At 42.4% G+C, this 23,370-nt stretch overlaps 6 protein-coding genes across 6 annotated transcripts; 2 read left to right on the top strand and 4 right to left on the bottom strand.

Annotated features, from left to right (window-relative positions):
* Positions 1 to 4,051: 4,051 nt before the first annotated feature.
* On the top strand, positions 4,052 to 4,414 carry BDB00DRAFT_837470 (uncharacterized protein; the record flags this gene model as incomplete). Its single annotated transcript, XM_053124554.1, is given in 3 exon segments — positions 4,052 to 4,083; positions 4,103 to 4,335; positions 4,398 to 4,414. Coding segments are annotated over 3 exon segments (282 nt in total), but the record flags the coding sequence as incomplete, so codon positions are not given.
* Positions 4,415 to 7,847: 3,433 nt separating this feature from the next.
* On the bottom strand, positions 7,848 to 8,693 carry BDB00DRAFT_875250 (uncharacterized protein; the record flags this gene model as incomplete). Its single annotated transcript, XM_053127320.1, has 4 exons — positions 7,848 to 8,120; positions 8,199 to 8,282; positions 8,365 to 8,438; positions 8,510 to 8,693. 4 exons carry the CDS (start codon positions 8,691 to 8,693, stop codon positions 7,848 to 7,850), a joined length of 615 nt encoding a protein of 204 aa, XP_052976774.1.
* Positions 8,694 to 8,889: 196 nt separating this feature from the next.
* Positions 8,890 to 9,810, bottom strand: BDB00DRAFT_790271 (uncharacterized protein; the record flags this gene model as incomplete). The annotated part of the gene is made up of 1 exon (XM_053120944.1): positions 8,890 to 9,810. One exon carries the CDS (start codon positions 9,808 to 9,810, stop codon positions 8,890 to 8,892), a length of 921 nt encoding a protein of 306 aa, XP_052976773.1.
* Positions 9,811 to 11,326: 1,516 nt separating this feature from the next.
* BDB00DRAFT_551966 (rab-GTPase-TBC domain-containing protein) lies at positions 11,327 to 14,467 on the top strand. Its single transcript, XM_053117825.1, has 7 exons — positions 11,327 to 11,579; positions 11,679 to 11,794; positions 11,854 to 11,969; positions 12,053 to 12,109; positions 12,179 to 13,377; positions 13,464 to 13,521; positions 13,594 to 14,467. The coding sequence occupies exons 1-7, from the start codon at positions 11,563 to 11,565 to the stop codon at positions 14,269 to 14,271; spliced, it is 2,241 nt and encodes a 746-aa protein (XP_052976772.1). The 5' UTR covers positions 11,327 to 11,562; the 3' UTR covers positions 14,272 to 14,467.
* Positions 14,468 to 15,330: 863 nt separating this feature from the next.
* Positions 15,331 to 18,161, bottom strand: BDB00DRAFT_931159 (uncharacterized protein). The gene is made up of 3 exons (XM_053129030.1): positions 17,142 to 18,161; positions 16,917 to 17,036; positions 15,331 to 16,811 (listed from the first exon to the last, which is right to left on the bottom strand). The coding sequence occupies exons 1-3, from the start codon at positions 17,936 to 17,938 to the stop codon at positions 15,692 to 15,694; spliced, it is 2,037 nt and encodes a 678-aa protein (XP_052976771.1). The 5' UTR covers positions 17,939 to 18,161; the 3' UTR covers positions 15,331 to 15,691.
* Positions 18,162 to 19,440: 1,279 nt separating this feature from the next.
* On the bottom strand, positions 19,441 to 22,522 carry BDB00DRAFT_931158 (uncharacterized protein; the record flags this gene model as incomplete). The annotated part of the gene is made up of 3 exons (XM_053129029.1): positions 21,686 to 22,522; positions 20,550 to 21,611; positions 19,441 to 19,532 (listed from the first exon to the last, which is right to left on the bottom strand). The coding sequence occupies exons 1-3, from the start codon at positions 22,422 to 22,424 to the stop codon at positions 19,441 to 19,443; spliced, it is 1,893 nt and encodes a 630-aa protein (XP_052976770.1). The 5' UTR covers positions 22,425 to 22,522.
* Positions 22,523 to 23,370: the final 848 nt, after the last annotated feature.

The raw sequence follows: 23,370 nt of genomic DNA, 5'->3' as shown, positions 1-23,370 counted from the left end.
TCAAGCAGGACAAGTCGCGGTTGACACTTGTATTGACGACGAATGCTGATGGATCTGATAAGTGGCACCCCTGGTTCATTGGCAAGGCACAGCGCCCAACCTGTTTCAGCAAAGTATGCTATACGAGAAAGTAAAAGATGATGATCAACTGCTTATTATATTTTCTATATAACAACAGGCACAGCAGAGAAAGGTTGACATCTCGAAGTACCGTGCAAATGCCAATGCTTGGATGACGCGCGATATCTTCAAGAAGTACCTTACTATGTTGGATAAATCGATGGTGTATCAGCAAAGAAAAATTGCATTGCTCTTAGACAACTTTTCGGGCCATTTTTGCGATTACGAGCCAAAGAATGTCGAGCTAGTATATTTGCCGCCAAATACAACATCGCTTATGCAGCCTTTAGATGCTGGTATTATCCGCAGCTTCAAGGTGCATTTCAAGTACGTTGTTGTTATAATTATTAGATAGGCTTATTTTATATGTATGTGGAAATTTGAAAGTAACCATTTTCTCTGTTGTATTAGGAATTTGCAATATGAGCATGCATATAGCAGAATTCAGGAGCGCTTGGAAAAAGGCCTGCCTGTTGATAACGGAAATACGTTTCGTATTGATGTTTTGACAGAAATACAATGGTGTCATGAGGCATGGCAAAGTGTTCTAGTGCTGACAATTGTAAACTGCTACATAAAAACGAGGGTAATAGATGCAGTCATGACTAGCAGCACTGATAGTGGGTCAGACAATGCAGACGAAGTTGCACTTGGCCAGATTGATGATCATCTCAGTCTTATTTATGGTGCCAACAACCTTGCAAATTTCACTTTTGATGCAGATCTACCTGAGGAAATTGCAGCTGTTCATCCACTGCTTTCCGATGAAGAAATTGTTAGTGCTGTTCTTAATGAAAAAGTAGCTGATGATGTTGTTGACAACGGCAATGAAGATACTAGCATGACTGTTGTTTCATCTGAACCTGTTACACCAGTATATAGTTTGCAAGAAAAAACAAGAATACTAGAAAAAACAATTGCTATTTTAGATGCCCCGGAACATCAAAACATCCGGAATGAGCTCAGAAAAGTCCGGGATGATTTCCGCAAGAAAAGCCAGAACAAACAATCCAGGATCACCAATTATTTTCAGTGATAAAACCTTTATGTAATAAATATAAAGCTTTATATAGAAAACTAGGAAGTATCAGTGGTTCGATTCTCAGTGTCGCCGCTCTCTGGGGAGAATGAAAACCACTAGCGGGAAATTGCAGGTCCTGGTTTTGGGCTGCAAAATGCAAAAAGTGAGGAAACTGCAATTTAAATGATGAGCGGGATTCCTCCAAAAAAAGCTGCAAAAACTGAGGATCTGCAAAAAGCGGAGGTGCAAAAAGCGGGGGTCAACTGTATTCTTGAGGACAGCGTCTCCTCTTGTAAAAGCTGTTCTCGTTTCATTTTGCTTTTGCAAACGGACCAGAATTGCTCGATGGGGTTGAGTTCAGGGGAATAGGGTGGAAGATACACACAGCCATAGCCGCGCCTCTTGATCTCTTGTTCGATATCACGATTCTTGTGGATAGGCGCATTGTCCATCACAATATAGTGTCCTTTAAATTGTTCATGCTTGTCCAAAACATCCATTGTATCGCATATAAAGTTGAAGTAATGTCCTGTCACAGTACCAGCTCTACCCGGATTCTTGCTGGTAATTGCACCGGTTCTTGACTTCCTCTTTTTATTCTGAACCAAAGCTCTTGGCTTTCTTACCTTCACGTTAATAACACCAACTGCACAAATTGCACCAAGGATTGTCGTTGTCTTTGCTCGAGTCTTAGGCAAGACGACTTCTGCATGGGTACCTACCTTCGACCAAGCTACCGTTCTTTTCATATTGATGTGAAAAGCCGCCTCGTCAATAAATATGCAGTTGCATAAATAATCCAAATTAGTCTGTTGCCATCTGATCACCCAGTCGTGTCTTTTTTCCAGGCTTTCAGGAGAATTTCGATCGACTGAGTGGAAGTGAGCCTTCTTCAAACTAATTCTACACTTATTCCTCATAAAATCGTACAATGCAGTTTTTGACACCTCCAGATCTATGAACTGTTTCGTTAGATCATCCATGACTTGGTCCAAAACTAATGCCGGCTTGTTGTCAATCAGTTCAACCAAAAATTCTCTATGCTCTTCATGTAATTTTGGTGGCCTTCCAACAGGTCCTTTTTTTGCTTGCTTTCGTTGAATCACATCTTGAGGGTCATTTTGATCTCTATTGTACCAGCCTTGAGCAGTGCGTACAGGCATACCTAATTTTTTTGCAGCTTGAGAAACATTTAGTCCTTTTTCGTAGATCAGTTCGAAGAAGTCTTCCTTATCTGCATCGGTGTACTTTCTGTAGCTGCGTCGCCCTTTTGTAGGCAGCTCCATTGGGGATTCTTCTTTCACTTTCTTCACTTTCAATGGCGTTTCTAGAGGTTTCAGGTCCATATATTGATCATAATTGGTGATGCTATCCAAGGGATATTCTTCCAAATCGACTTCCATTTCCACAACAAATGGTTCTTCTCCATTTTCACCCACAAGATTTCCGAATCCATCATCATACACAAAAGCTCTCATTCTCAATAAAATAGACGAAAAAGAACGGGAAAAAAGGTCCAGTCTTGGCTAATTTGAATCTTCAAGCTTGGCTAATTCGCCAATCCCCTTTCAGCAAATTGGCCAATTGCTTTTTTCAAAGTCAGCCAATTTTTCCCTGAAGTTGGCGAATGATTTCCGAAAAGAGTGTATAAGGTTTTTACGTATGTCATTTAAGTGTATTATGTGGGCTACGAATGAATTACACTTCTGCTGCTAATTGCCTATAGAGGCTCATGTCTGAATGGGGTTGTCCAATATAAATGGACATACTACCCTAGTCATCAAATCATGTCTCTGAAATGAACTCTGCGACGATCTCGCTGATATAGCTCGCTTGAACGGCGCGAATTGATGACTCTCGGATGTATTCTTCACAGTGATTAATTTATTGTTGTAACCTCCTGCCGTTTGCTAACCGACATTATCTATATAACATTATGTAGTGGCATCTTATGAGTTTTATGTAGAAACAGCTGAATTGATTAGAGCGATGACTGAATCTCTCTCCAGTAAATAATTTTGCAAGCGTGGGCGAATGAAGGTTTAAAGATTAATCCATAACAATATCGTGTTGGAAGCAGAGGAAAGTGTTAACATCTTACAGCATCATATTTCTGCATATGATATGTAATCGTTACCTTAAATAATGGTTTTCGGCTGCTACCAGTACTGCTATTGACACTTGCTCATTGTTAGCAGAATAGCTAGTGATGATTCGTTCTAACATATAGGAGATAAATAGGGATCCGCACGGTTCGGTTCGGTTCGGTTCTTAAAGGGAACCGAACCGAACCGTCTAAAGCAAGAACCGAACCGACTAGAACCGACGAGAACCGTAGAACCGAAGAATCGAACCGAAGAACCGAACCCATCATGTATATAAAAAAGGCAAGATTCGGTATCTTTAAATGAAAGCTGATGTGTGTGTTCAAATGTCGCGGTATACTTGAATACTGCAGTAAAAAAGAATAATTTATTATTGTACAGTGAACAGCGATCTCAAAATGAATAAGAGAAACAGAATGTAAACATTCTCATACGATGTGGGTCATTGCATGGTTAAAAGATTGAAGCACAGTTTTTACAAAAAAAAGTGGAGCTTATAGTACTTACTTAGAGCGACTTAGTATTACTAGTACAATATGTTATCGTAACATTGGAGGAATTGAACCACAACCGGCAGTACATACAGCTGCTGTGTCTCTACGTGTGTATAGTGTATAGTGTCTCATAAAAGGCAAAGGGTGAATGGGTAAGATAATTCTGTTATGAGCCCCAGAATGCGCAATCTCAAACGGAATGCACAAACTTGATAAAACTGATCGAGAAGCCATGATAAATCTAGTAAAGTAGTACGTCATGGAGAAAAATGCATTGTGGGTAGCAAAGTAGAGGAAGTAATGATGTGCGTCATGGGCGGAGAAAGCAAGCTGCCGTCAGAAGAAGTGTTTTTTTATTTTTTTCTCTTCTCTTCTTTACTATTTTTTACTCCCTTCTGCTTTTGCAGGTTTTGTTAAGTTTTTCAATAAAGTATGGCTTGCAAATACACTACTTCGTGGTCTTTTCGGAATAACATTGTTCGTAACTTCCATTATAGCCTACTTTATACTAATTACCAAAATCGCTGATTGCAATCTTCTGCCTCTCGGTTCTTCGGTTCTACTTATACAGAACCGGTTCGGTTCCGGTTCGGTTCTTGACAGGAACCGAACCGTATTTTCTCGGTTTCGGTTCGGTTCGGTTCCGGTTCTACGGTTCTGATACGGATCCCTAGAGATAAACATAAACAAGAAGTTAGTGTTCCCTTATTCCTCAAAATAACAAACTTCATTCATGTACGCATGCCACCGCGGGGAGTACCTTTGGATAAATACTTTTCATCACTTTGAGAAACATAAAAGGCTGGTGTGGACAAAAATTTAACCAAATGCGTTTTATTTATATGATACAGGTTTTGATGCTCTTCATTTCACTCTCTTCCAATTTATTTTTAAGCTCTCTGTTCATTAACTACAGTAGTTAAAGACAAGTCTTTGGGAAGAGGGATAATGGACGAAAGCATACTAATTGGAATGGCCACAGCATGACTAAGCGACATTTGAACGCACTTGTTTTCGGGTAATTTCATTTTCAACGTTATAGCAGAGTGAAGCGAAAAAGTTATATAAAGAGACTTGTTTACTGTATGTCAACAAGTTGAGCAGTATACTCTACGCTCGACCAAACAAAGACAACATCGTCTTCAGCATCATTGTCACCAAATAATAAAGTATCGCTGTCGTCGTGGTCGCTATTTATCCACATTCTTAGATAATTACCGTTTGGAACACCTGAGACCTCAAAGGGTCTTGGAAGCTCGTTTTAGGTGTCCGAAAGACTGCGAACTACTACCTTTTGAATGCGCCTTCGGCCTTCTGGGATCGCCTTGTCAAATGTTTGCCTTCCCCACCCAATTTCTTCTCCAAAGCTATGATGTGGAAAGCACACAAGATGCGAGAAAACGAAGACTTTTTCTCATCTTGTTCATCGTCCGGATTTCTTACTTTCTTCCGTCCATCCTCTTTCACGCTGTGTTCAAAACCTCCACTTTTTACTTTTTTAACACACAGCAGAAACAATAACAATGCCATCATTCATTCCCGCAAATTTCTCCACTTCGACCGATATTAACATAGCACATCAGCAGCAGCAGCAGCAGCTGGATGGTCATCAGGAGCAGGTGCTTAGAATGAAACAATAGAAGGCATTCAACCGTTGACAATACTGGAACAGGTGAAAAAAATTCTCTTTGTTTCGTGGCATTAGTATCTACGATGTGGAGAAATCGTTGGGACTAGCTAGAGTTTGACGAGAGTAATCTGGAAAATAGCTCACCATTTCCCTTCTTTTTTTTTTTACAACCTGATAGTTTAACATTAATCACCGGGGCTCTCCGCAATCAACGAGTGGCATATCGATGAATTGACGACCATAGTTAGGGACCTGCGGATCGCGCATAAACAAACTATGATACAAATACTGTAATCGTGTCATTTGTCAAAAGCGATTGTAAAATTTGGATAAATACATTATCGACTGCAAGGTGGTGCGAGGGATATAAATTAATGATAGATTGGTTTATGGTACAAACAGGAACAATGAACGAATTCTACCACCGTTGTTTAACCATTTTATCTTGTGTCTGTTACTATCATACTAGTGTTATACAGAAAATAAATCAAGCACTGGTCGCTCGTGGAACCCGACAAGCCGAATACGATCAAGCTCAAGTATGTATGTAATCTCAAATTTTTTATAACTTAATGGGTCATCCTGTCGCCGTGAGGCCGAGGAAGCTTAATGAGACCAAATTTCTTAATGCTCATTGCTACGTCCGAAACTTTAAAGAGCTCAACAGACGCGTTTAGCCAGATATCAGACCTACTACTTGACAATCAGGTGGTCGACCACATAGTGAACCATCTCTCGCTCTCTAATACCGGCCTATTCTGTGACAAATAGAAAAGGATCTGGCCAGCGCTAATTCGCGCCCCTCAGGGAGATAGATCGCTCAAGTCATCCTCTTGACAGCTATAACGACGACGACGAAACAGCTTCAAAAGAAGCCCATTACTATCTCCACCTACTCCAGCACAAGACAATACCATTGGCCCCATTCTTTATTCTTTCAATCATACTGTAACCTATTATGATATACACTCTTCTATATTATCCTTCGCCACCCGCAATTATAGCACTATTGATCTATGCTAGCATAGTTTTTTCCTCTGTGGGAGGTTTCTTCAGTTAATGCATTACATCATCATGAACCAATATCCCTTCTCCACAACTGTACCGCAAGAAAGCGAGCACATGCCCATAGGCGTCTGTCCAATTAGTCTTTCATACTAAAGCATGAACAGTGGCCGCTCGTTATAGTGATATTCGATATAGTGATATTTCGATATAGTGATGGGTTTTTCGGTTACATCAGCCGTTTATGAACGTACCTTAATCTCTATCAATAATAGCATCGTTAATGAGGTAGTTGAAGAAGGAAGTTGGTGCATGGATATCCTCTAATTCTTCATGTGGTATCAAATCAATACCATCAATGCCACATGATTCCTCATGAGTATCCAAAATCCTAGCACCAAGCTCATCAGATAGAAGCCTTTCAGCTTATTCTCCTACACTAAATTTTTAAGGAGTTGCATACTATCAATTTTGACAGGATGTGATTCTAGATTCTTCTGTAGAGCTCGCCAAATACCCCGGGTAATCTATGTACCGGATATCTTTGACGGAACTACAATTCGATAAAGTAATAATTCGATATAGTGATGGGGGTTGGGTCTCACCGGGCATATCACTATAACGAGCGGCCACTGAATTTCAGTCTACCAGCTCATAGGTCCTATTTTCGCTGATGACAATTCGGATGAATTTGTTTTAGGGAAAAATGGAACAAGAACATGCATTGATTCAACGGTCAGACATAATTAAACGCAGAAAAACTCAACAGCGACAATAAGTTCACGGGTCAAGAAAAAAAAAGCATTAATGCCGTAGTGGACAACATATCATTACAAGAAGGAGGACCGGATGATAGTAGCAGCAATGGTAAATTATAAAAATCTACTCTTTGTTCGTTGTGATTTGTTTAGTCACCTGGTTTCTTTTTTACAAACTGAAGCAATGTAATTTTAAATACACAGTAGTGGCTATTTCCTGCTATTACTACACGTCGTATTATAGGAAACATACCTCCTCTTCTTATAGATACCATATACACAGCTATAATATTAATGTATAGTAGTTGAAGTTTTTAAACAAAACCGATTTTAAAGAATAAAAGAAACAACAGAAAGTTTAAGACAATGGTTATTTATGATAACAATGGTATGCTGAACCGATCGTATGCATTGATATTTTGTTTTGCTATTTCCGGTTAGCTGAAGTATGGGATATATAGAGCACTGAGAAGATCGAATAAGCAGCACACGGGAAAATAAAGGCGTGTTGTGATGTCTCCGTGTGTGTGTGTCATGAAGAAGAAGGTGTAGTAAGGCGAGATAGAATAACTACTAACAGCAAAGGAGTACTGCAATAATGAAAGAGAGACTTGCTCGAGATAAGAAAGATATATAAAGTGAGGAGCGCGCGATGGTATATAGGTGCATAGCAGTAGCACCAGTAAAGTTGTCCTGCTGTTTTTACTACTGCTACTACCATCCTTCAGTTCCGTAGCGATTAATAGCATCCATCATTATCGGTCGTACAACATCCCAACGGTCCTGACACTCCTTGGCCGTATGTCTTTTCTCCATTTTGGTTTCCGCTTCATGCCATCGGCCACCAGCTCGAGGGAACCGTGTCCAAGCATGTTGTAGCAATATTGAATCGTCTTCGCGTGTCCACTCTTTTTTCGTTTTCTTTCCTGTTGATTTTGTAGATTTTGTCGTAGCAGTACCATGACTAGGCTTTGCCGCACCATTCTTCTAAAACGAAGACACATCAAAACTTTCTATCGACACCCAAAAATCATACCCCCTATCAACTGAGAATTTATCTTATACCTCGGACTCGTCCAGGATATGTTGTACCACTTGATTCGCAGTGAATCTCCGTGCTCCCACCCTTCGTCGTTTGGATTTGTGGTCCTTTTTTGGGATACAGTAAATGGGTTGAATTCTTTTAGCTACACGGAAACATGAGGGTGTCGCATTTGATAACTACGGTTACCTGTTGTTCGGTGTCGGCGGCGGTATTGCTGCTGTTGTCGAGTGCAGTCTCCGCAATAACTGCATAGTGTGGATCTGTGCGGAGAGAGATGATATCATATTAATATTTACTCTATATCTCGCACGCACGGTGAAAAACGTATTACCATCGGGAGGTGCTAGTCGTGCTATGGAAGGTGAGCCGGTACGTTTGAAGTTTTGAATGATTTGACGAATGCTGCCTTTTGTCAAGTCTGTCATTTCGACAATTTGACTATCGACAGCGCCGGCTAGATGCGCACCGACCACATACCAGCGCATATGCTCTGGTACATTTTGCTTTGTGGACATTGGTGAAGGATGGATTGTTTCTGAGGGGTATATATTTTATTATATAAGTTAATATTACAAGTAGGAAAAAGAAAAGGAAATAGTGCAGAAGAGCAGCGAAAAGGGGAAGAGTGGTATGATGATTTAGCGGCACCCTATTTAGGGTACATACATTGTACGCTGCAGGAAGAGTGCGTGATAAGCAAAGGATAGAGTATTAGATCCGTTTTTCAGGCACATGGCAAATATCGCATGTCATATTCCAGAACTGTTTGGCTTTGTCCGAGTTCCTTGCATCCTCGGACGGTTCTGCCACTTGTCGCTTTCGATAATAAAATCCTTCTCGTTCAATTTCCTCATCATGCGCATAATACACGTAATCGTCCGCCGCATCTTCTTCCGACGTGGCAAAACTCATACGGCTGATCACATAATACATGAGCAAACGCAAGAACCAGCTCGTGTTTCGATTCAATGATGTGGTGGGTACAAAGCCAGGACACAGCGCGATGACTTGTATCCGTTGACTTTTCAGTTGTTCTCCAAGGACGGACGCAAGCCAGAGCTGCGTCAGTTTGGAAATCTTGTAGAACAACATGCTTTCCCACGCAATATGTCCGTCCAGAGAATCCAATGTTACATGGGTCGGTAAGCCTTTATCATTTTTGCGTTGACCGCCTCGTACGTTTGGATCATGTAAAGACGATGTAACGAAAAGAATCCGACTGCCAGTTGCGTCGTTCATGTGTGGTAAGAGGAGCTGAGTAAAGTACCATGGTGCAACGGCATTCACAAAGACGGTCTTTTCCACGGCAGTGGTTTCAGCGACATATTCACGCTCGTATGTTGTTGTGCCGGCATTGTTGATTAACACGTCGATCTTGCCAAGGCCGAGTGCTCGAAATGCGTCTACTGCCTGGCGTACGGATTCAAGACTGGCGAGATCCAGAAAAATAGTGTATAGTCTTGTCGTCTGTTGTTGTTGCTGCTGATCACTAAGCCAAGTAGCGGTAGCGTTGAGCTTTGTTTCGGACCGACCGGTGATAATGACAGTGTTGCCAGCGGCAAGAAACTTTGCAGCTGCGATTTTGCCTAAGCCGTCAGTTGCTCCTGTAATCAGGACGACTTTGTCGCTCATTATTTACGTTGAAATAATAGAAGGCAAATTAGGAGGAGTTTTTCTTTTCTCTCTTTCTGTGTTTGACGTTACACAACTGCGCGGCGTCCCTAAGCCGTCGTCATGGCAACAAAACAATCTTCTGCTGGTCTTTTCATAGAAGCGCTCACAATGACAACAGAGAAAACGAGAGTCATGTAATTGCGAGAGAATTTATGCAGACGTGTCATGAGGAGCGCATTGCGTAGAACCAAGTGTATACGTATACACTGGCTGGTTGGTTGGCTGACTAACTGGCTCACTAACCGTGGCAAAACAGCTCCGAACAAACACACACACCACACGCGGGTTTCATATCCATCCCACAAGTCGGCTAGGGCAGCTGGAGACGTTGCAAAACAAAATGGTTTTTGAATTCCATGTACACGTTAAAGAGCAACGTGTACAACATGTCTGAAGCGCATGCTTTCCTAAATAAGCTGGTGACTTCCTGAGATACGCGAAGACGTTAAATTTTGTTGGTGTTTGTGTTGAAGTAGTTTTTTGCCAAGTCATGGTTGTGGCAAAGAAGTGTAACGAATGCGACAGATATTCTTTAAATACCTAAAACCTAGAGTAAATGATAAGAGAAGCACGTTTTTTTTTTCATGGATGTGTAACAGCTCCTCCATACACCCCCCGGCCCTATTAGAAGCGAATGGACTCGGAGGTGGAAAGTGGCGGGCAAAAGAGGGACTTTGAACTTTATTGCGAGTAATCCGTCTTTTCAATTACCCGCCTTCAATACCATGGCAACGTAGCCTCCATCTAACGATCAACACTGCACTTGGACAATCGAATAAATACATCAGCTTCAGTCCAGCAGAAGTATCATACGTAAAAGGAAACTTCATGTTTCATCCTAAACTTGATTAATTAAGCATCCTCTTTCCCCCCCCCCAAACTCTCAAAACAATCCACGCAATCACTCATTCCAGGCAGTAAGATATGTCTTGCATACAATTGATATGCGTTTATTAACCAGCACAGGCAACTAATAAGTAACGCAATATCTTGAATTGAGCACCCTTCTCCCATTCAGGCTCAATCAAATGCTCTCTTGCAAGGTAACTTGTTCACATTGATATTCACTGCAGTTCCAGACTTACCAAGTTCGTTCAAAAGCTATTTGCTTTGCAAAAAGAGTCGAGTGAACCTATTTCGTTATTGATTGTTGGTTTTGTACAGCTGTAGTAGTCTAAAAAGGTTTACCAATAAGGTTCACAAGAGCTACTTTTCTTTACTGAACGTTTTTATGCGTTGTTATTGCTGATCGACGTTGCAATGAGACCATAAAGGTCTCTCAGTCCCCACACATAATTGAAGCTCATCTTAGCACGGGTCGTCCTCCAGAGAACTTAATATTAAATAGAAAGGCGTTCTGTTGTTTGTCAACTAACTTCCATTATGTGCGTATGTTAAACTATATATTCGTTGGAGACACATAAAGTGAAAAAGCTTGTATTACCATGAGAGGAGGGGGATCTGTTGCCACCCGATAAGTTAGCCCGTAGAATTAAATTGAGAGGCGGGAACCAAAATAAGAAACAAGGTGAAACGCAAAGCAAAATCACTGCATACGAGCTTTGTTTCTTTCCTTTCCTCCCACAGCAACTTACTTACCTCCCTCTCTTTCTCTTTCTCTTTTCTCTCCGCTCACTTGATGGACTCAACATATAAAGAAAGGTAATTTTAGCGGCCAATTAATACTTAAAGTAGTTCGCGGAGGCGAGTATGGGGTTAGGGCAAATGTGTGTGGAACTTAAAGTGTCTGTCATCACTGTGGAAATGGGCGGTAGAACCTGCAATTGAGTTTTGCTTGCTTGCTGATGACACTCCATAATATCCAGAATCAATTATTTTGAGACCACATTACGATCAGAGCCTACAAGTAGTGATGGCGATGAAACGAACAACTGGAAACCGATAATTGACATTAAATCTTTCCGTGAAGCATGTTTTTTTGGTAAAGCCCAAGATTCAAAAGAGTGTGTGTAATATACTTACGGACCGTATAATATGTAGGTGTACCCGACGAGTCTGGACTACGTGCCACGGCATGGAAAGTGTTGCTTGGTTATTTGCCACCGGATAAACGAATGTGGAACACTGTGCTGCATTCACAACGACTAAGTTATTATGTACGTTGTTATGCATATACTACAATGCAGCGAGAGGTGAAAAAATAGCATGCATGGTGCTAAACTATATATACATCATATAGAATTGGGCTCGAGATTTATTGGAGGATCCAGGAGGAGAACCGCCGTCGAGTGATCATGTAAGTTTCGTCTCACGGGTGGGTTTTGCATAAATTACTAAAGAAAAAAGGCTATTTTTGGGTTATTAGCCACTCAATGACGAGAGAGGATCAAAGTGGGCTTCGTATTTTCATGACAATTCTATCTTGGATCAGATTGACAAGGACGTACGACGCACATTGCCCGATATTGCCTTTTTCCAAGCGCAGGTGCCTATCAATCACTTGAATCCGCTCTCACGAGCGGAAGAAATTCAACCGCCACCTGCTACAGAGGAACAATCGATCGAAGACCCATTATCGACATCATCATCAGCGGAAAACAGACCGTCGCAAGGACGCCGGTTCTCGTTTGGGTTCATGGGTCGACCACGATCCTCCTCGACTGCATCAAAGAAATCGCTTCGAGTATCAGCTGCTGCAAACAACAACAACAACAACAGTAACAATACTCGATCACGATCTAATTCCAAAAGCTCAGTACACTCTACACATTCAAACGCAGACGCAACAGCATCACCACGGAATATTGTCCGAAAGTTCTCATCTGCCTTCAAGGGCGGCAGTTCCACGTCGGTTCTTTTACCTCCCACGAGTAGTACAAACCCAACAACCAAACGGAAACACAACCACAACATCCGCAATTTGAAACCCATCTGTCCGCTTGTCACTAACCGTCGCATCTTGTTCAAACGCATTGCCCATATCAACAACGAGAATCTGTTGCGAGGAGACAATGCCACACCCGAAGAAATCGCACGCCAATCGCATGCGACCGACCTCCATACCCAAGATTATCACTGGGAAGCGATCGAACGGATCCTGTTCATCTATGCCAAACTGAACCCAGGTGTCGGGTATGTGCAAGGCATGAACGAAATACTGGCACCCATCTACTATGTCTTTGCCAAGGACGATTTTGATCTGGAAGCACAAGCGTATGCTGAAGCAGATGCGTTTTTCGTGTTTACAATTCTCATGTCGGATGTCCGGGACCATTTCGTACGGTCACTGGATCAGGATGCAAGCACAGGGATCAACGCGACCATGCAGCGCATGAGTCAGCGGTTGGCGTGGGTGGATAAACCCTTGTGGCGGGATCTGCGACGGAAAGATATCAAGGAGCAGTATTATGCGTTCCGTTGGATCACCGTGCTTTGTTCGCAGGAATGGGACTTACCAAGCGTGATTCGGTTGTGGGACTCTATCCTGGCTGATAGAGGCAATCAGGAAGGCTTGGCAGAGACTCGCTTCGAGTTCTTGCTCGATTTTGCTGTTGCTATGGTGCTGTAAGTTTTCCCCCTCTATCGATCGTCGTACTTTATCTTGATCACGTATGAGTAGCTAACACTATTTACCTTTGATTCGTCGACAGATGCATTCGACAAGACATCCTCAAAGGCGACTTTGCAGAAAATGTTCGGTTACTGCAGGTAAATAACAAAAAGAGATGCTTCCCCGAGTGGCGTTACTCATTTCTTTTTGCCTTTTTTCCCTGAATCAAGAATTACCCTATCGACGATATTCAAGTAGTGCTCGCAACAGCCAATTCATTACGAGAAATGCGACTGGATGCCATTGCCAACGGCAAACCTGTCCCTGGCGCCTACGACAAACGCAACAGCGGATTGTTTGCCAGTGACTGGAGCGACACATCCTCCATTGCATCCAACGGGTCTTCTACTCGGGTACAACGATTACGGGACAACGCCGATATGGCTCGACAAAGCTTTGATTCGTTTCGTCGAGAGTCGCGTGAGTCGTTGGATGAATTGTTCCGCAGGAGTGGGGGTCGTGTCGATGAGGCATGGAAAAGGGCAAGCACAGGCGATGTGACAAGAAGTTTGTCACAGCGCTTTGCTTCGGTCAGTAGCAAAATGAAACGTCCAACAGCAGACCTTAACCGGAGTGCATCGATTTCGTCCGAACATTCGACGGCTGCAACTGGATCGTCGTCTTCTTCTTCTGCTGCTGCTGCTACGACTAATGGAACTGCACCAGTCGCACGGAGCAATTCGCTATTGAACCGGTTTTCTCAAATGATGGGAAATGGTAATACGGCCGTGTCGCCCTATGGCCGTTTGAAAGCAGCACGAAATGGCCTTGTAGAAAAAGGACAGCAACAACAGCAACCACCACCTCAGCAACAACAGCAGCCAGCATACTATCGTGGATTTGTATAAGTTTTTATTCTACATTGTTTTATTCTATAATTTTCTTCGCTTTTTCGTATGTATATTTTTAGTTCTTTATTTTGCAATTCGTTTTATTTGCTGGTCACTGCAAACACACACAAACGCATCATATCATTGTATCACCCCTTCTACACTTGTCTAGATCTATCTCATCTTCGCTATCCACACACACACACACACACACACACACCCATCATACATAACTACCTCTCTTCCTTCTGCTATATAACTTATACTCTTTATAATGCGTCTTATGAAAGATTTTTATATCCTCTTTATCCCTTCTCCCCCAGTCTGTCGTTCAAAAGAATACCTTTCACCTTCTAAGTTGTATTTTTTCCATATATACGGATCATAAAATTGATTTTGGTTGGCCATTCTATTCATGCCTGCTAATGGTGGCTTCAGGAGTTAAGAATCCTTCGGGGTTTTTTTCAAAGAACTCTGCGTTCATGCAAAAAGAAAAGACGAAGGGGCGTGGGTACATATGTATGAGAGCGAAAGGGTTATAATATTCCCAGCACCCACTGCCTGATTTCTCTGTATATATTATTATCGGAAATGCGAGATATGTACAGAGGGGACACATCTAGTCCATAAGACGGGCCAGCCGTTTTATATCATCCATCCATCCACATAATACATTTACACGCGCTTCTTAGCAACACACTCACAAAATGAAGACATTCTCAAATCTGAAATTCACTGGTATACATATTTGCTGTTCTCGGTGGTGCTAATAGTATGAACGAAATTTGTAATTCGCATCGTTTACATGCACCACCATGGCAGCAGCCGTTTCTATAAAATATCAACACCCATCCATGGTATCCTGTGACAATGTCGGGTATTTCGAGAGCCCTTCGCCGCATGCTCTCTATAAGCCTGGGCAATCAACCAACTTTTCCATGAATGATATGCCTGATCATCATGGACATATGGCGCGTCTTAATCTTTGCAAGGAAGATGGCAACGGCATGTACGGAAAAGCAGTAGTACTAGTGTATTTCATTAGAAAATAACTATAATCATCAATTTGAGAACTCTCTCTTCACAGCACATAGACTAATTATTACGTTCCAGATCTGGCAGCCTAGCAGTATTAAAGATAAAGACCAATACGAGATATTCGATGGTGTACTAGATTGATCGCTTCCGCATCGTCTATACCATGGTCCAATGCGATGTCGAAGCCGAAATCAGCAAAGATCGATACAGGAGTCATTTGTTCGCTTTGAATCGTCAGTCTAGTGGTACTTTTGAAAACACGGACTTGCTCAACAATAACAAAAGATCCTCAACATCATCCGTACTATCAAAAGTTTTCATTTTCTCTCTATCTAAAGTTCTTTACAATTTTTATCTGATCTCTTTAACAATGAGGGGAGAGGAGGGAATTGTGGGGTTTTTATCGACGTGATGAACGTGATGATCGATACCCTCTTCGTCGTCTCTTTCGTCTGGAGGAAGAGGGGGATGGAGGAGACCGCGATCTGTTTCGTGATGATCGATGTTGACGGTTGTTGTTGTTACTGCGTTGATGTTGGGGTTGTGGCGATCTATCGTCTCGGCTTTTATGTGATCTTCGTTTCTTGTCATCATCATCGTCTTTGTTATTGTCGCTTTCGCTCTCATTCCCTCGTGCACCTTTCCTGGATCGACGACGACCACGATAATCATCATCGTTGCGATTTTTGTTGTCATCATCCATGCTGTCACGTCGTCGACTCTCCTTTTCAGCACCATCATCTTGTTTACCACTGCTTGGTAATATCTCATCCTCTTTCCTGACTTCCACATCCATTTTGTCTTGATCATCCATCTTGTCTTTTGATCGCTGCTTCTCCTTGTGTTTGTCATCCTCTTCGTTCCGTCTTTGACCACTTCTCCTACCCCGATCATCATCTCTACGACTCCTGCTACTAGTGTGTCCTTTCTCTTCCTTGTGTCGATGTCTTCGCTCACGACTGCCACCACTGTCATCATCTTCATTTTCACTTTTATAAGAACGGCTCCGTTTGCGTCGTCTTGAGGATGCATCATCATCACTGTCATCAGCGCGACGCTTGCGATGACGACGATGAGTACCCCGACTCTCCTCCTCAACTTCATCGTCTGTATCCCGTCGCCGTCGTCGTCTGCTGCTCCTTGATTCATATTTAGAAGACTTTGATGATGATGATGATGTCGACCGTCGTCGTCGTCTGGGTCGATCATCACGTCCATTTCTTCCTTGTTGTCGTCGACTACTACGATCATCCCTTTTGTTTATTTTATCACTCTTTCTATCCTGCCGCCGTTTGGGTCGTCGTCCTTCTTCCTTGGATCGATCCCGATGAGAACTTTTTTCAGATAATGTATCCACAACATCGCGCCGTTGTCGAGATGATGATTTCTTGCCTGATGACGAGGACGATGTATTTTTGACGTTGCATAGCAATGTTTTGGCACCGACGTGGCTAGGGTCGTATTGAAGCGCACGTTGCAATTGTTCGATTGCCTCTGTCTTTTTGCGTTGTTGCAAAAGTCTAATAGACATATTTTTTTTCCCAGAGTCAATACTTTAAATTGAATCGTAGAGTGCCCCCATGCAAGCAACAACAACAACAGCAGCAGCAAAAGTCGTAGTTTACCCTTCAGCGACACGAAACCACGCTTCTGCATATTTTGGATCCATATCCAATGCCCGCTTGTAATGCTCCATCGCGTCATTCAACCGGTTTTGTTCCATCAGCTTGACTCCCTCTGCAACACTAATAAATAACACGTAGCTCGAAATTTGAATAAAAATTGTCCATCTCGCGTACTGATCACCATTCTTTTCACTACTACTACTACTACCAGTATCCAATACTTACGCGTCTCGTGCATAATTACGATTCTGGGTATCCCGTATCTTTAAATAACTTTCCGTATGTCCACCCGGTCCTCCACGATCCAAATTAGCTGCATGCTCTGCCGCTGGGGCCAGCAAGCTTGGTTGTCGATGTGTTTTTGACTGAACACTAAACATGCTCGCCAGTCGTAACCATTGGTGTGGATACATCATGACAACGTCGGTCCGCATACTAGCTTGCCACGCCTTTTGGTCTTGTGGTGTAAGTTCAGTAGACGAATCTAAGAATTGCCATGGTTTTCGTTCATTAGAAATGACCAAGCCTTCTGTCGTTGCTGGTTGTTGTGGTTGTTGTTGCTGTAATGTTGCATTATTGGAGTCATCAGTCGATTGCTGTTGTTGTTGTTGTTGTTGTTGTTGTAGCTGATGAGATCCAGCAGTAACAGCACCTGTGCCAATACTTTCGTCATATTGCTGCTTCTTTAATCGTGCTTGGCGCTCGGCATTCCGTCGTCGAAGTTCGGTCACAGAATTAGCATGCAAGTATTTTAGTATACGTTGTGTGTTGGCTCGACTGGCAAATGCTTTAACACGTGCTTCAAACAAAGGATCGTTGCCGCCGCCAGCTCCAGGTGTAGTAGCAGTCGTGGGAGTTGTTATGGCACTATTATTGCTAGAGTTGTGTTGTGAGTCCGGAGCAGAATAAGAACGTCTATAAATGTAGGGTCGTGAAGAGTTTGGATCGCTGCTATTGCGAGCTCGAATGGTCCAACTCGCGGACTGTTCTACAATATGGGTATCAGAAGACGTGTCGTCCATAATGGAGTTTTGGGCATTGAGGGAAAGAGGGAAAGACGAGATGTGCAGCAATGGTCATCATCCATCAATTAAATATTTCGAATTCCGCGTATGCGCTGTGTGTAGCAGTTAGTCAAAGCCTCCTTGAAAGAGTTAATAAAGGAACGCATGTATCCATGAAGTATAGTATGATAGCTCACAATATCGATACTATAAACTCTCAAATCAAAAGCTTGAAAGCAACATGTGTTTATCTTTGAAGGGAAAACCTTTACACGACGAGAATTTGCACTACTTATTGACTGTATAAGAATGATTCTCTAAGCAAGAAATGACAGAAGTAATTAATTTTCCTTTGAGCGACAGAAGTTAGTCGAACGTCGAAAAGAAACTTAAAATAGCGTCTTTTGCTAGCTTAACAACAAAAGTAAGGGTAGCGCCTTCCAGTTGCTTCGACAGCTTGCGGGTAGAATGAACAAGCCGATACGGCAACCTATTTCCGTGATCGTTCACGACAGGCACCGCTTGCAAATCTCCTATGTCAAGCGCGTGTCTCCTGACAGTCTATTAGCGTCACCGTAAGGTTGAAAAATTATATCGAGCTTTTGGGCATTGTTAAGAAAATAGCGTAGCTTTCCTGGTGGAGGTCGCAGCTCCACACGTCCGCCAAAACCAAACTTGACATCCAAGAGAAACGTTTCATGTGAGACATTGGCCGCAGATCAAACTTGCGAAACGATATACTTTGTATACTAAGGACACCAGGAGCAGCAATTCTACGATTATGATCATTATTTCCGGCTGCCAAAAACTAGCAAATTGATTGAATCCTCGGTACGACCCCGTTCCAAAGTCGTCAATAAGAGTATTCATCCGCAATGTCACGATGTGCCCAATCAATTCGAGCTCTATACTGTATCGTCCGCAACATTGTGGGTCAAAGTCGCAGAGGACCCGCAAAAACACAAGTCAACATGGGTTGCGAGCAAGTATTTAAAAGCAGCCCCGCCATCGCTTTGATTGGGAGTTTTTCTATGATCATCATACAGAAGTACAGCTTAAGATCGTGCTGTACAGGCAGGCGCACAATAGCAATTTTGATCGCGCGGGACGCCAGATTGTCGTCAGTATAAATATGACAGACCAATTTTTTTCAAAGGAGAGCACTGACTACCAGTCAATTCTTTAGCGGTACATGATGATGAGCTTTGTCTAATACCCCGTCGTTGTTCTTCGTCGTTTACATTGTATGTCCCAAATCTTACATATGTACAAAACATGCAAAACATCACAACTAAAACATGTTTCCGTGTGATGCTTTTGCTACTAAATATACTGTCATCGGTTCACTATTACTTACAGAACTGTAGTGCCTCGGTTCAAACATTAGTGTGAGCAATCCATATATTCTTGTAAAGGCGGGTTGTTGAAGATCGCGCAGAACACAGTGTTGCCGCTTGAGTACCCAAGCAGCGGTGCAAGCGTCGTGTTTAGACCCAGCCAATGTCACTGATTTACAGGCGTCAACGCAAAGCAGCGGCCATTTCATCCAAAAGCTTTGATACACACATGGCTGTCAAGAAATTCTCTGGATCGTCGAGATGCGAGAAAATATCTGATAAATAGCATAAATTTGAATAAAATCTGAGTGCGATTAAAGAAATCATTTTGTTATGTTATTGTTTGCGGCTTATTGCTTCTTACTCAATTGGAACCGAAGAAGCTACTGGTGGCTGTTGTTGTTGTTATATGGTGCTCTGTACTGGCGTGCCGGATGTATCACTTCTATCTTGATTTCAGATAGTGACGAAAAGAATAACGCGCGCGTGCTGTTATTTTGGAAAATGCTTTTAGGAAAGGAAATACATATGATACATGGAAAAAGGAATCATGAATATGTGGGAGATTTAATATGTGCAGAGTACCTTACTATCTGTATTTTTTAGCATTCCATCATTTATACAGTGCTTTGTCGTCGACGTACAAGCAACAAATCAAGGCTACATATGGGATGTACTCATCACATCCCTCTCACTCCTCCAAAACATAAATATCCTGTGTTACATACCTTGCAGCTTCAGAACGTATAATTTGAAGGGCCATATAATCGCATTACCGTGTTACGTCATTAATTCCCTCTTGCTGATAGATATAAAGACAGTACCTGTAGCAAATATCATAAAAAAGTATCGCTTTCGATAGCGATTTTTATCTCCATCAGCAAGTTGATTGATGCCTTCAAAGATAGAGTCAAACATACATCTTTTTCGAGGCACACCAAATAGAACACGTCTTTCTTCATCATTCTTTTTTTTTATCATATGCAAAAGCAGTAGGAAGCCGGTATATACAGTCGAATACACTATGATACTACTATCCTATGCCGACAAATTCATCAAAGTAAAAGTAAGAGTACTGTTGAGGTGTGACTAGAGAGCGATGACTGAAAGCAATGTTTAATTTAATGCGAACAAATATAGCTAGTTATAAACAGTAGAATGAACAATATGTCAATGAGGACAGAAAGCACTAGGGGAGGTCATATTTTCAGGGGAGGAGAAAGTGGTGAGAGAAGCAAGGGCAGGTTGATGCTCGACAATGATGAAAAAAGGATTCCGAGCACAAACAATACCCAAACCACCAAACAGGAGGTCCACAGGCACCACCCTACAAGGCAAGCGAATTCCAGTATCGGGGTCAATCAATTGGACCACTTCTTGCTGCTGAGGCGCGCAATATATTGTCTGCACTGCCACCTGCAACTGTTGCGCCTTATTGAGAAAGTTGAGATAACCACTGTGCTCCACATCGCAATGACTGATATCGATTCTGGTCAGATTTGGCGCGTGCGCAATATGATTGAGAATCTCGAATGGACGTAGATCGAACTCTTTGAGTATCAAGTCTTTCAAGATCAAACTGCTTCCCAGCCGCATAGAAAACCGCAGGATGCCTTGTCTGGTTGCTAATTGAAACCCGTTCGCCAAATCAATCAATTTCAGCGTCAGGATGCGACCGACCAAATCCAAGATAGTATCGTCTGCAACGTTGAGGAGTAAACATTTGAGAGAGCTGCGTTTAGGGCCCATGTCAACGTGTCTTTGCAATAAAGCATAGAGTGCACCGTCGTAGTGGTTAGGTGTGAGATCGTAATAGAGTGCAAGGAGAGAAAGTCCAGAAAGTCGAGTTAAGGCTTGAATGACGATTGGTGCAAGGTTGTCACCAGTACATGATAAGATAACGTCATTCAGCTGCGGGCAATTGTCAATGACAGCTGCCAAAACGTCGGCGGTGCATGTATTGATATGATGCTCACTACGACGGCGAGAAGTACCATGTCTGTATTCTTGCTGTTGTTGGTATTCGCGACTTAATCTTCTCGGTCCTGGGATGCCGATGCACAAGCTCCTGAGGTTACATCCAGCAGCAATGTTGAATTGTAACGTTTGACAGGCTGTAGTTGGTATTTGTGGTGGCGGTTGGTACAACAGCCGCTGTTGCAGCGCATCCACCTGTCGCTCATTGACATAATTTACAATAAGCTCAGCAAGGCTGGGACACATAGTCAAGAAAAGATGGATCGGTAGCTTGCCATTCTGGCTATGGAACTCCACTCTGGTTGTACGTTGACTGATGGGATAAAAATATTCTTCCATAAACAGTGCAGGATCGGTAATGGTACAATCGATAAAATCTAATGGGCACGTTAAAGTTTTCTTAATAAATTACAAATAGTTTGCGTAGTCTATATTGTTTCCTATTACTTACTATAGTACTCGACCGCGATGCAGTTGCGCTCACTCACAATGCGCAGCATGCTAAATAGGTCTTGCTGTCGATGGAATCCTCTGATAATGACCGCTTTGATACCGAGAATAGCACCAAGGCAGTAGTGTAACAGAAACCGTTCCAAGGCACGATCTGCCGCATCCAGTTGCACAACTTTCCATGAGTCTGCCGGGCAAATTGCAGGCATGCGTTGCTTCCAAAGTTTCGATACACACATGGCAGTCATACATTCCTTTTGACTGAATTCGGAGAAGATCTTGGAAAGGATTACGTGATGAAAGAGAAAGTGTTGGATTGGGTCGATGTGCTGTTTTGCTTGCCGATTATCTTTACTATGTTCGTAATTACTACCAGTACTTGTGGCTGCTCCTTGATGACGCGTCGTCGTAACTTGCTTTTCTTCTTTTGGTGGTGGTGGTTTCATTGATGAGAAAGAAGATGCTGGTGCCTGTTGCAGCTGCTGATCATCTTCTGTATGAAAGCTACTGCTGCGATTACTGATACCGGATGAAGCAGTTTGTACGTCAGGCGACTGTTGCTGCGGAGGAGGAGGGATGACGTCCTGCACTCGGCTATGCTGTTCTCCTTCTGGTCGTTGTTGTTGCTGCTGCGGATGCGATTGAGGTGTTTTTTGATGGGTGCTCGATTCGCGTGGCTTACGTGGACGTCCAAGTTTGCGTGGTTTTGGGCCTTTGGTACCCTCGGCTGATTTGGGCATGGGTAAAAAGGTAGAAAAGAGGGGGGTGAAGAAAGGAGTAACGTGAGAGGAATTCCGTTTTTAGTGGAACTGTGTCAGTTTCTCTCTGCTCATTTTCGTCGCACTCCTATCATAGCAATAGCAACAACATCACAGGTATTATTGCTAGAAGGGTCACACGATTATATAGTCAGAAATAGAAGGGGTTCCCTTACCGATATAAAGAAGCCTTGTATGTACTATAAAGAAACGCCCGTTACACGTTGTTTGGAGTGTATATCCGCAATAATAAGAAAACCAGCACTTTTCTGGAGGCTAGGCGTGATGGTACTATATCAAGTCGACGCCATACGAGTTACTAATAGCAGTATGATTCCTCTCTGTCATTAGTCGGAAAAAAACCTGATAATTAAATACTAGAGACTGATGTAAAATATAATGGCATCATTCATAGTGTAAGCGTAGTATACGGTGCGCTAGAACATATAGCTCTACCTTATAAGAGTTATATAGGATGATATACAATAATAAAAGGCCCTTTTGGTGAGCATTATCCACTTCATACACTGCTGCCCAAGGAGGTTGGGCTCAAATCTTCTGGGAAAAACCAGCAAATGGTGTTTGAAGTTAAGGAAGATATCTGCATGTATAATTGCTCTATAAATCTGGCCAATATAAAATACACAAACTCAAGATACCTTCGCTATTGCTCACCATCGTAGTTGCACTTCGTGGATATGACCCGAAAAAGTAGTGTAATGCCAGAGCAGTGGATAATAGATATAAATCAGGGGCTTTAAATGTTTATAAAAGCCGTAGGTATACGAGCTATCGCAAGCCATAATTGTTTGTATGATTTCTCACCGGTATCTCATAGGAATAATGTAAGACAACTCGAAAATATGAGCGATTTTGTACGGTAAGATACCAGTACAGCGATTTCGTTTATACTGGTAGTTCACTAGGT

The sequence above is a fragment of the Zychaea mexicana genome (genome assembly GCF_025766255.1).
Source record: "Zychaea mexicana strain RSA 1403 chromosome Unknown BDB00scaffold_70, whole genome shotgun sequence".
Classification (NCBI taxonomy): domain Eukaryota; kingdom Fungi; phylum Mucoromycota; class Mucoromycetes; order Mucorales; family Lichtheimiaceae; genus Zychaea; species Zychaea mexicana.
This window is presented reverse-complemented; position numbering and strand designations above follow the sequence as displayed.

Excerpts from the sequence above, each read along its gene's own strand:
- BDB00DRAFT_551966 (XM_053117825.1), top strand. Across the intron at positions 11,795-11,853 it reads CCGTGAAGCATGTTTTTTTG|GTGTACCCGACGAGTCTGGA; the intron begins GTAAAGCCCAAG and ends TATAATATGTAG. Across the intron at positions 13,522-13,593 it reads AAAATGTTCGGTTACTGCAG|AATTACCCTATCGACGATAT; the intron begins GTAAATAACAAA and ends CCCTGAATCAAG.
- BDB00DRAFT_931159 (XM_053129030.1), bottom strand. The coding sequence starts at position 17,938 with ATGGACGACACGTCTTCTGATACCCATATTGTAGAACAGTCCGCGAGT. Across the intron at positions 17,037-17,141 it reads CGTAATTATGCACGAGACGC|TGTTGCAGAGGGAGTCAAGC; the intron begins GTAAGTATTGGA and ends GTTATTTATTAG. Across the intron at positions 16,812-16,916 it reads TGGTTTCGTGTCGCTGAAGG|ACTTTTGCAACAACGCAAAA; the intron begins GTAAACTACGAC and ends TATGTCTATTAG.